This window comes from Notechis scutatus, chromosome 5, assembly GCF_049901735.1.
Source record: "Notechis scutatus isolate UNSWTSFEM ecotype Mainland chromosome 5, rNotScu1.2, whole genome shotgun sequence".
Taxonomy (NCBI): domain Eukaryota; kingdom Metazoa; phylum Chordata; class Lepidosauria; order Squamata; family Elapidae; genus Notechis; species Notechis scutatus.
In genome coordinates this window covers 30,055,813-30,067,387 of record NC_142013.1, presented here as the reverse complement: position 1 = coordinate 30,067,387, position 11,575 = coordinate 30,055,813, and the positions used below count along the sequence as shown (strand labels likewise).

Genomic DNA, 11,575 nt, shown 5'->3' with positions numbered 1-11,575 from the left:
TGTAAGCAGGCTTAACTCTTCCGTCTCATCTTCCAATCTGTCCATTCTACTCCTAAGAATTCTCTTTTGTGTCCATGGGCCTGTGTGTTTCGTCAAAATTGCATCTTGTCTTTGTTGCCTTCATTTTTGTTATCTTATTGCAACTAGTTCAGAAATACCAACTTCTTGGGCTGGTGAACATTTTGGGAATTTAAATAACATATTACTGGTGCCAGGGGAGGAAAGTCTCATGCTATGAGGGATAAAACTACCAATTATTGCTTTATTAGAGTGCTATTTTACCTAAGGAAGTGCCATAGTTCAGAATAAAGAACTAGCCTGTAATTAGTAATCTTATTTTATTTTCTGAAAAAGATTCTAGGCCTACCTTATAGGGAGCAAAGAACTACTAAGTTTATTTGTACTTATAATGAACAGAAGTCACTTCACTATTTTGTTTTTATTTTCTTATTTTTTCCTTTTTTTCAGATTAATATGTTTAGGGTATAGCCATACTCTCATTTGTAATATTACTTCTTATTGCAAGGATGAAAACCTTCCCCTTTTACAATAAACCTTCTATTTTACTTTTCCAAGGGCCTTGGTTTTGATATGAATTAGCCTCATATATCAAAGGGCTTGATATTTCAACATATACACGTCATATTCCAAGTTACATAAGGAAACCATTTTCTTTTCTTGGGGTCAAATCATGGCAGGAATTCCCAGCTTTGTTTTGTACATACACACACCCTTCCTTGAGTATTTCTTGTAATTTAAAGGCAGAGTTTAGGATAGTTCCACAAAGAGCTGAAGGAGGTGTGTGCAATTGTAAATTGCCTACTGCCAGTAAAAACTTATATAACAATAATTTAAGATGACAGGTTACTTACTGTTTTCATATCCAACCCTAGCAATCTAATTTTAAAATTCTTTTAAGCCATTTATATTACTGTGAGGTGGAATGTGCCAACTTGGTGCAGCCATCTCGTTGCAGCAACCTCAGTGCGGCCAGCTCGCCATTGCCAAGTCACTTCTACCAACTCATCGCTGCCGAGTCACAGGACATCTCAACATGGCCAATTCACTGTGGGGACAACTTGCCACAGGCAGCTAGAGGGACAGGTGAGTGAGTGGGCAGAATACAGAGTGGTAGCTTGTGGCTTCCCATTTTCACACACACACTGCCATTGTTGCTGCCATGGGCCATTTGGAGGCACTGGCAATATTTGGGCCATTCAGGGGTGGTGGGTGGCAGGTGGCAGGGGCCAGGCGCATGTCATCTTCACACCTCCTCCTGCTGTTGTGCAGATCTCCCAGGTGGTGTGAAAATGGGATACGTTTGGCTTTCGCTGCCTCCCTGCCACCTGTCCCTCCCACCACCGCTGGCCAAATGGCCCAAACACCACTGCCACTAAACAGCCTACAGAGGCAGTGGGGTGTGTGAAAATGGTATGTTGCTGGTCACCACCACCGCGCTGTACTGTGTCCACCTGCTCGTTTGTCCACCCACCTCTCCCTCTGGCTACCTGCGGCGAGTTGTCTCCGCAGAGAATTGGCAGAGTTGAGTTGTCCTGTGATGACTTGACAGCAGTGAGTTGGCAGAGGCGGTGGCAAGCTGGCTGTGTTGAGTTGGCCATGCCGAGTTGTCATGAGGGTTACTAAACCAAGGGCAGAAGCAGAAGATCACCACTTTTAAAACTGCATTTTTCCTTTCTATTTAAATTTCATTAATCAACAAGATTAAACCCACTTTCTTGACTACCTCAAGTCACTTAAACAATAATTAATAAGTCTATTTGGAAAATGCTAAAGTTCATGGATTAGAGATAGCTGGCTCCAATGAGTAGATGGGGATATACATTGTCAGCTTTGTTGCAGAACAGATGAGACTGGAACATTCAATCATATGGACCTTTGAGATCTCTGTCATGGGAGGGGGCTTGTCCTTTCACAAAATGGCTGTCATAGAAGAAGGTAAGTCCCAAATAAAAGTCAGGTGGTTGAAGGAATCCCTAGGCATGGTTGGGACACAGATATTATATTGGAAAACCTGTTACCAGATTTTGAACTGCTGCACATTTTTCATTTTAAACAGCTTGCTAAAATCTCAAGCATTAAGACAAAGGATTTTATTTTAATAGTTCTTTAGTTTAAATGCTGCCAATACCAGTTACAGAAGTAAGTCTTTAACACTAAGATCTATGAAACAAATGGTGAGGTCAGTTAGGGACTGCAAACAAAAGCTTAGGAAAAGAACACCAGTTTTGCAGTTGTAATATATCAAACTGTCCAGCGGATTCAGTCAAATTTCTTTTTATCAAGACTTGATGAAAGGAACAATCTGCAAATAGAAGTCCTGCCATCAAGAACTGTCCTTCCTCCAGCTGCTCAATACTGATCTCTCTGCTCAGAAGGAAGTGTTTGAAATTTATGAATTCATTCATTTAGAATAGAATACTTTATTGGCCAAGTGTGATTGGACACACAAGGAATTTACCTTGGTGTAAATACTCTCAGTATACATAAAGAAAAGGTACATTTATTAAGAATCATAACGTACAACACTTAATGATAGTCATAGGGTACAATCAAACAATCAAATCATACTAGGAAACAGTCAAGTGGGAGGGGATGGGTGAGAAGGAGTGGGGAGAAGATTAACAGTAATAGTAATGTACTCTTTGTAAATAGTTGAACAGTGTTGAGGGAATTATTTGTTTAGCAGAGTGTTCTGAGAGTAGACTATAAAGGAGCAATCCAGTAAGATTGTGTATACACACCCATTGCTTGGCTCAGTTTGACAGCAGAACTGCAGAGAGAGTCTAAACAGACTGGAGGTGTGCAGATACAGTGGAGTGATACAATCTCCACATGGAACGCCGGTTGATGACACTGCTGCTGTTTCAGGCAGGTGAGTGCAAATGAAATGTTAAATATGGTAGATGCCGGTCTGAAAGAAATGCCGATCTTTTTCCCTTCTGTTTTCCTCACTTAATGCTGACAGTGTATTATATGAGTCTTAAATTTCTGTATTCAAGTGAAGCAAGGAAGACATGGATAGCACACTTTTTCATATTGTCCTCAGTCATGAAAACAATGATATCATAATGACTTGTTTGAACCTTTAAATAATAAAAGAATAGGTACATTTGTTTCATTTGTGTGAAAACCTGCAAACAGAGATAAAGACTTGTATCTTGAAGATTATATATATTCCAGTTAAGTGGGTGTCACACCTAAATGTATTGTTAGACAATTAAAACTTCTTTGGTGGAACTAGTTCAATAGGTATTTCAGCACAAGGGCAAATAACAATTCTCATAGATGAACATATCTTCCACCTTTATGCGTTGGTGACTCTTTAAATATTACTGTACCCATTTTTCCATCTTCCTACAGTGATGTTTTTGTAGAAAAGTTTATTTCATGTGTTGGCTGAAATGAAGTAAACAAATGTCAGCAGAAAAATTCATGTTGATTTAAATAATGACATTACAGGCATTGGTTTCACAATACAGAACTTGCATGCAGATTAATAAACCCTGTAAGATGCAGAGCTTCTAGTTCTGGGACCTTAACATCTTTAGTTCTGGATGAGGTTGCACTCCCCCAGGCAAACCCAATGCACAATCTGGGGATTCTCCTAGACTCATGATTCCTGCTTAATGAGCAGCTGGCAGTTGTGGCTAAGAGGCCCATTGTAGAACTTTGTGTAGTGCATCAGTTGTGCCCTTTCCTGAACTGGGAGTACCTGTACTCAGTCATTCAAGCCCTCGTCATCTCATACATGGATTGCTGCAGTGTATTTTACATGGGCTGCCTTTGAAGACTCTGGAAGCTTCAGCTGGTGCAGAACATAGCTGTATTGGCAGTTCTCGGGATCCTAGGGCAGGGGTGTCAAATTCACGTCGTGACGTATTGTGACTTTCCCCTTTTTATTGTGACTTTCCGCTTTTCGCTAAACCAGGGATGGGTGTGGCCAGCACATGACACCCCTGCCATAGGGTGACCCATGTTACACTGCTGTTCCGCAAGCTGCACTGGTTGCAGGTTTGCTTCTGGGTTCAATTCAAGGTATTGGTTATCACATTTAAAGCCCTTCATGACATGGGTTCTGGCTATCTAAGGAACTGGCTCACCCTGATGGGACTAGCCCACCCCGCCAGTGCTGGTAGAAGGCGCATACTGTGAATCCTGTCAGTGAAGGAATTTCGGGTGAAAGGGTCTGTCATAGCTGCCACCCTATGTATATCATGCCCCCTGAGGTGAGATTCAAGCCCACCTTTTTGGCTTTCTGAAAGACCTTGAAGACCTGCTGTGCCAACTGGCCCTGAGACCCAATGGGAGTATGGGATTTTGGAAGTGGCTAATGGATTAGATAATATCCTCCCTGTACGCACTTTACTCCTTCCTTCTCAATATTAGTCAATTTTATTTTAACTGAATTTTAAATTTAAGTTCTAAATTTAAGATCCCTACTTTTTGTTTTAATGTTTTATACTGCATATTAATTGAATGATTGTAAGCTGCCCAGACTTGCCTCTGAGAAAATGGGTGACATATAAGTTTAATAATTAAAAATAAAAGACCAAGAACACAAAGTATTTTAAATTACTAGAAGATTCTTAAACTGATGGATTTTAAAATACATCAGTCCAAACTCCAGAGTTAAGAAAGCTGAGATTATAAGAACCCATATAATCCAACACAATTCCAAATATTTTTTTAAGAGCCTATGTAATAATCTTTCCAGGTAAAAGAAAACACAAGGCTTTCTGTGCATTTTTAAACTTCTAAGGATTCAGCAAAACTGCCTTGCTGAATAAATACTGTAATACAATAGCCAATTTTGAAACCATACATAGGATATAAAATGTGACTGAAACTATTTTGAAATGATACTTGGTTTTGAATTTAATTGATGGGTGGCAGGAATCAATAAAAAAAGATGAAATTCACCCTTAGTTTCTTTTTACTCTAATTTCTTTGGGGCCAAATTTGCAATCTGTAAATATTCACAGATTGAATTCAGTACTAATAATTTATCACTTTGCTTATCTTAATGTTGATAATAAACTTTTGAAAATAAACTTCTATTGATTTTTTTTCCCTAGGCTCTGAGATTCTATGCACACCCATACACAAACATATGTATTTTTCTATCAATGAGATAGAAGGTTTTTTTTCTGTGACTTGAGCAATTCTGCAACACACACACACACACACACACACACACTTTAATCTTTGTACTGTATATTAGAAGTAGAAGTAGAGTGCTTCTCTTTAAGCGTATGCCTGCCTGTTATGACGTAGAGTTTGAAATCGCTACTAAGTTTTTAATTTTCTTCTTACAATAAAGTCACATATTTGTATTCAGTTTTATAGTTAAGGTTGAATACTGTGTAATAAAAATAAAATATAATATTTTCAGGCATGCATATTTCATAGTCAAGAAATCTTCTGGGAAAAAGAGCAACATAATTTTAAAACAATTCTTCAGTTTGTAGTTTTGTTTTTGTTTTGAAAATATGCCCAAGATAAACAGCAAAGAATTCTGTTTAAATCAGAAGGTTGAAAGCTTGCCCTTTTTACTTTGTTGTGTTCCATTCATTTGCTGTATTCCCAACGTGGTCTTAATTTTCATTTTTCTTGACACCTGCGCAGCCTAAAATTAATACCTCTAGTTCATAGCAAATGTTTTGACATAAACAGTATATTCATATAGCCTATAAGAAGTGCCTTCAAAACCCTATTCATCTTTCACTATCTAGCACAGAAGGCAGTTTGTTGAAAGCTATTGCATGGGGAAAAAAGAAGTTGGTTCCTCCAAAATAGCAGTGTTGCTGTGCAACTTTCTGCATGCAGGCTTGCTTGAAACCTTGAGCAATATTGAGGGGTACACCAACCCAAAGCTTAATCTAAACTCCCTCTTCTTTCTAACAGCTGTCCAATGCTCCAGCCAAACACAATATAATGTATATATTAATGCAGAAGCAGATTGTGTGAAAAGAGATAAAGTAACTATTGGATGGTACTACTCCTATGTAGTAAAATCTCAATTTCTGCCTTTGCAGTATGGAATGGTGTTCTTGGAAAAAACCATTTTGTGAATAAAAGAGGACTCATTGAATTATACAGAGCCCTAAAATGTGGTACCAGCCGATTTTCTTTAGCCTATGTAGGTTACGGATGCTATTGTGGTCCAGGAGGAAGAGGATGGCCCAAGGATGAAACAGATTGGTATGTACGCCACTTCTTTCTCTATTAAGTTTGTATTCCCGTTACATTCTTCAACTGAATTAATCCCACTCTGTTTAATACATTTTAAATGAGGTCAAATTTACTTTGAGACAGTTATATATGGAAAAATAATGGTATCATGAGATAAGAAAAAGGAAACCAAGTAACAAAATAACTGAGTACTCGGAACAGTAACATGATATGATTCATATAAACCCTGTCCTTTATTGTGCTGGATGACATCATAATGTTGCTAAATTGAAAAGGCAATAGAACAAAAGGTATGACCATGTGATCTCTTGTTGCAGTGGAACTAGAAATGTATTTATTTTGAATTATTACTAACATTTTCACCCTACATATGTTCACAATATATATTTATGAACATCAAATTTCCTTTGCTGTGTTTTCCTAGAAACTTCAGAGAAGTAATTACTTAAAATATCCAGACTGTAATTAGCTTCATGGAAGTATTTGATTGAGCTTGTAAATGTCTCACACACCAGAACACTGTACAACTAGAGATAGAGTTTCACATTCTGTTTGATGTTCAGGGCTCACATCAATGGTATTAATCATTCTCTGTCGCTGAAAGGTGCTGCCATAGACATGACTGCTGTTATGACTTTGCACAACGACAAGGCTGTCACCCCATAACAGACAGATATAAGTGGGCTTGTCAGAACAATACTGTGATATGCGGTAAGGTACAACCTGAATGTCATTATTTTTATATACCTTATCTTAGAGCGGCACAAGTACATAAGATATTCTAGATGTGAAACGTTCAGCTTTAATTTCAGAAGGTCCTATTGGTTTTTGAGAGATCTTCAAAGATTCATAACACTGTTCTAAGCATACTGTTTTAAACAACTTTAATACTACCACAATATCTCATAGTTGCCTGAAGATTCAGCTCATAAAAATACAATGTAATAGTAATTGAATTAAACCTTTCTCTGGGTTAAAAGTGATTGTGAAAGGGTATTGATTTTAATGTTGGATATTTTAATTAACTCATTCAAATGAGGTTTGATCAACTAATATACTGCTATCCTATGCCTACTAGCAAGAGTATCATTTTGTTTTTTTTCCATTTTGCTAAGCATGGTGCTAGGACATGCTAGGCCACTATTGGGCTTTGACCTTAACTTAAAGCAGTTTCAATCTTTGTGTATAGACTAGTGGTGGGAAAATGGCTGTACTGAATATTGAATACAGATATATACTGTCTTGTGCTAACTTAATGCCATGTACCTTTCATCAAGCTGTTTGTAGCATGTTGTCAGTTTTCCAAGGTCTGTGGTTAATTTGAAGATGGAAGGGTGAAGACAGAAATCTTAATATGCAAAATATATAAACAGTGTTGTTGCTACAAATTTCTATATGCTGCAATTCATAAACCAGCTGGGCAAAATCCAGTTATTTCAGGGATGCAGGCCATTCAGGGATGCAGGCCATCACTGTGATGGCTAAAAATCGTGATGCAGTGTTGTTTCTTTGAGTTCAAGACATATTGAAATTGTAAGATATGCTTCAAAATAGGCTGAACAGAACTTTAAAAAAGACAGGTCTGAAAACTCTGCAAAACCCCAGCCCTATTCAGAGAGCCCTGCCTACTGTGGCCCTTGTTCTTGGACACTTCTCGATCTAAAGGGAAGCTCTTGATCATCAACCACCATAACAGCAAGAGCAAGAGCATTTAAGAGTTATCTACTATTCTGAAGTGCTTTACAGCAGTGATCCCCAACCTTTTTGACGCCGCGGCCCGGTACCGGCCTCAGCTGGGCACCGCGGCCCGGTACCGGCATCAACTGGGCGCCGCCATCTTTTTGATGAAAAAGTGCTTCCGGTGACCTCACCGGCACTTTTTCATCAAAAAGATGGCGCAGCCTTAGCTTTTGGTGAGCTTTTCCAGGTAGAAATGGCTTTCTACCGGAAAAGCTCACCGGAAGCACTTTTTCATCAAAAAGATGGCGGCGCCCAGCAACCAGCGGCCCGGTAGGACTTGTTCCGCGGACCGGTACCGGTCCGCGGACCGGTGGTTGGGGACCCCTGCTTTACAGCACTTCCTGAGCTGTTTCCAGTGTCAGCAAATTGCCCCCAAATATCTGGGTCCTCATTTTACTGATCTCAGAAGGATGGAAGGCTGAGTCAGCCTTGAGCTGGTCAGGATCAAAGTTTTGTCTGTGGGCAGAATTAGCTGTAATACTGCTTTCTAACCACTGTGCCATTGCACAGAGTACCATGACTATTTACAGTTTTATTAGTAGTGGATTAAAAAAATTTAACACCCGGTTCCCCCCGGGGGGGTGGGTTGTGGGAGGGGGGGTCCCCCCCCCCCCCCCCCCTCCCCCCCCCCCCCCCCAAAAACCCCCCCCCCCCCCCACCCCCCCCCTAAAAACTGGTTTAATAAATTTTTCCCTCACCCCTACCCCGGATTTTGGGGGAGGGGGGGGGGGGGGGGGACAGAAGAGCAGCAAGGGTTAGAATCCTTTGCCCACTTAGTGAAAGTATTTTCTTTTTCATACTTCATATTACTCAGAAGTTTAGTTTTTGGAGAGTAGTCTTTGCTGAGACACTGCTGTCAGAATGACTCTCTTGATTTCTAAATTGCAACCTGATAAAAAGGCCTAGAAAAATGTTTGTTTTAAAAGAGGATATGTGACATAGGACTTAATAAATAAAAATGAACATGGAGTGTACAGTGCATTGTTTTAACATATACATTAATACACATTAGGTAATTGTAAGATATAGTGCCATGATGGCGGACCTATGACGTGAAACTCCTGCATACTTGTTATACTCAGCCAATGCTTTAATCCACAATCATGCATTTTGTTTGTTTGTTTTTAATGTCCCAAATGGCTTTCAAACAATATGAATTTTATTTTAAACATTTTGAGCTGTTCAAAAAAGTTTCAAACAAAACAATCCTTTATCTTTTAAGATTATACATCTTAATAAATGCCAGTTTCATAGATAAGCAGGACTAATTTGTTTTGTGCTCTACTTCATCATAACCAGAGTAGTATCTTCTTCATTCCTTTTTTAGATGCTGTTCTAGACAGATGTCAAAACATAATTTGCCAGTGCGACAAAGAAGCAGCTTGGTGTTGGAGATTTGCACCATTCAATAAGCGCTACATCTTCTGGCCAAATTATCTTTGTGGCCGAATATATCCTTCATGTGGCTATAGGAATAAATAGTAAGTTAATAAGATTTTTATAATAAACAAGGTATAACTGTTGAGTGGGTTTTTTAATATTAGGGTCTTTTTTTGCATGTTTTTCAACCTGGCTACAAGTTTCCTAATCTTTTATACTTTTCAAGCTTCTGGAATTATGAATCATACTTTGGAATTCTGCAAATATCTAAACTACCAGTTGATGGCAGCAGAGAAACCTAGCATTCCTGCCCTTTGGTGATCATCAGCCAAATACAGAGGAGCTCCACTGTTGCAGAATTATTTATTTAGAAATATATGCTGTAGAAAATGTGCATATGAACATTTACATGTGTTACTAAATTGCATCTACCAATTTAAGAAGCTAACATGATAAAATATATGTTTACCATATGATTCCATTCTGTTTAGAAAATCAGTATAATTTTATACAAATATCAAATCTTCTTTTAAAAAAAGGAGGAAAGTGAGAAACAATATAAAATAGCAATGGAAATCAATACAGTACCAAAAGAAAAAGAAAAAAAGAATTGGGACTGTCATGTAATTTCAGTGCAAAACTAAGAGAAAAGTTGCTAGTAACAATTCATTTTTCATGGGATATGGTTTTGTACAGTAAGTTTAAGAAGGCTCACTAGAAACTGAAGAGATCTACAGAAGGATGACAAAATAGCCAGGTACAATGTGGCACCTTCAGAATCTTTTTAACTACAGGTCCCTAGCCAATCTAACCAAATAATCAATTGTCACCAATGCATCTGTCAAAACATAAACAGGAGGATGCTGATCCAAAACAAATTCATTTGTACAATTATTAGGTATAACTGCCATTATAGATTCTTTAAGTTTTTGTGGTCCTGTTAATCCATATGAATGACAGACACTGATGTCAGTTCAGCCTTTCAGTAGCTGACATCCAGCAATGTCCATATGACTGACTGACAGAATAACACTAGGATCCATTTTTATTTTCTATGTACTTAACTAAAATCTTTATTGTGAAATTAGGAAAGATAGGCTGAAAAACTATTAGGTGTGTTCATCACCTTGAATTATTTACAAAAATAAATAAGGCAGGAAATGAATAAATAAATAAATCTTTCTTTCAGGCATATTTCTCACACTGGCTTTATCCAATTTTATTTTTTTCCCACCATGCCCTAATATCGTTCTTTAAACCTAATACCATGTGACTTTTTTTGCTTTTGTATGCACTTAATAAACTGTCAATAAACGGTCATATTTTAAACTGATGTTTTTGGCAGCATTTGCATGACCACATTATCATATATATCACCATTTCACATCAATGTGCTTTCTACTGCTTGACTATTCGGCTCAAGCCTTTTCCCCAGGTAGAAATGAGATTGCTTTTGCAGATGATCATTGCAATCATTGCTGATTCATGCAGAATTGTTCCCATTTTTTTCAGTTTACCTCTGTAAAATATCCCAGTCCACAGCTATCAATATGTGACACAAAGTGTGTATTTATGTTTGGCTCTAATCTGAAACTGAAATACTCTTCAGAAAGTTATATTGTCCTCTTCCCCACCTTTCCTACATTTGCCATATACCAGTGGTGGCTAACCTTTTTGGGCTCCCGTGCCAAAAATTGCACACGCTCGCTCACATGCCCCCCTCCACCTGCACATGCATGCACAATCCCCCATGAGCACCATGTATCTCTGTGAGTGCATGTGCATCTCCTGCATACCCCACCCCTCGTGCATATGCACCAAATACCCGACAATTAGCTGGTGGGTGGGCAGTGTGCGTGCATGCATAGTGGCGCTCTTCCAGGTGACCTCTCATGTGCCGGCAGAAGAGGCTCCTCATGCTACTTCTGGCACGCGTGCCATAGGTTCACCATCACAGCCCTATACAATGTGTAAATAGTAACTTGCATAGCACAGAATTGAATGTCCATCTATAAAAATGCCCTGATTGCTACTGTAGTCAGAAATGCAATGGCAGGAGAGGATACTCTGAAGAGAAGTAGTAGGGGTGCAGTCCTTATTCCTTCTTCCTTCTTCTGTCCCTTTCCTCTCAAACCACTTACTTGGTTTCCCACTCAGATTTTCAGTCTGTAACATAACTATTAACTTATACATTTTAAAAAGCCATTATGTTTTCATCCATATTGACAAGCCATTGCTTAAA

At 38.6% G+C, this 11,575-nt stretch overlaps 1 protein-coding gene across 1 annotated transcript; it reads left to right on the top strand.

Annotated features, from left to right (window-relative positions):
* Positions 1 to 2,717: 2,717 nt before the first annotated feature.
* LOC113421399 (phospholipase A2-like) lies at positions 2,718 to 10,663 on the top strand. Its single transcript, XM_087966412.1, has 5 exons — positions 2,718 to 2,893; positions 6,057 to 6,222; positions 6,818 to 6,924; positions 9,281 to 9,434; positions 9,560 to 10,663. The coding sequence occupies exons 1-5, from the start codon at positions 2,854 to 2,856 to the stop codon at positions 9,633 to 9,635; spliced, it is 543 nt and encodes a 180-aa protein (XP_087822538.1). The 5' UTR covers positions 2,718 to 2,853; the 3' UTR covers positions 9,636 to 10,663.
* Positions 10,664 to 11,575: the final 912 nt, after the last annotated feature.

Bases quoted from the DNA above. Each gene is read 5' to 3' on its own strand.
- LOC113421399 (XM_087966412.1), top strand. From the start codon at position 2,854: ATGGAACGCCGGTTGATGACACTGCTGCTGTTTCAGGCAG. The intron at 6,223-6,817 runs GTATGTACGCCA...TGTCGCTGAAAG, and splicing joins CCCAAGGATGAAACAGATTG to GTGCTGCCATAGACATGACT. The intron at 6,925-9,280 runs GTAAGGTACAAC...TTCCTTTTTTAG, and splicing joins GAACAATACTGTGATATGCG to ATGCTGTTCTAGACAGATGT.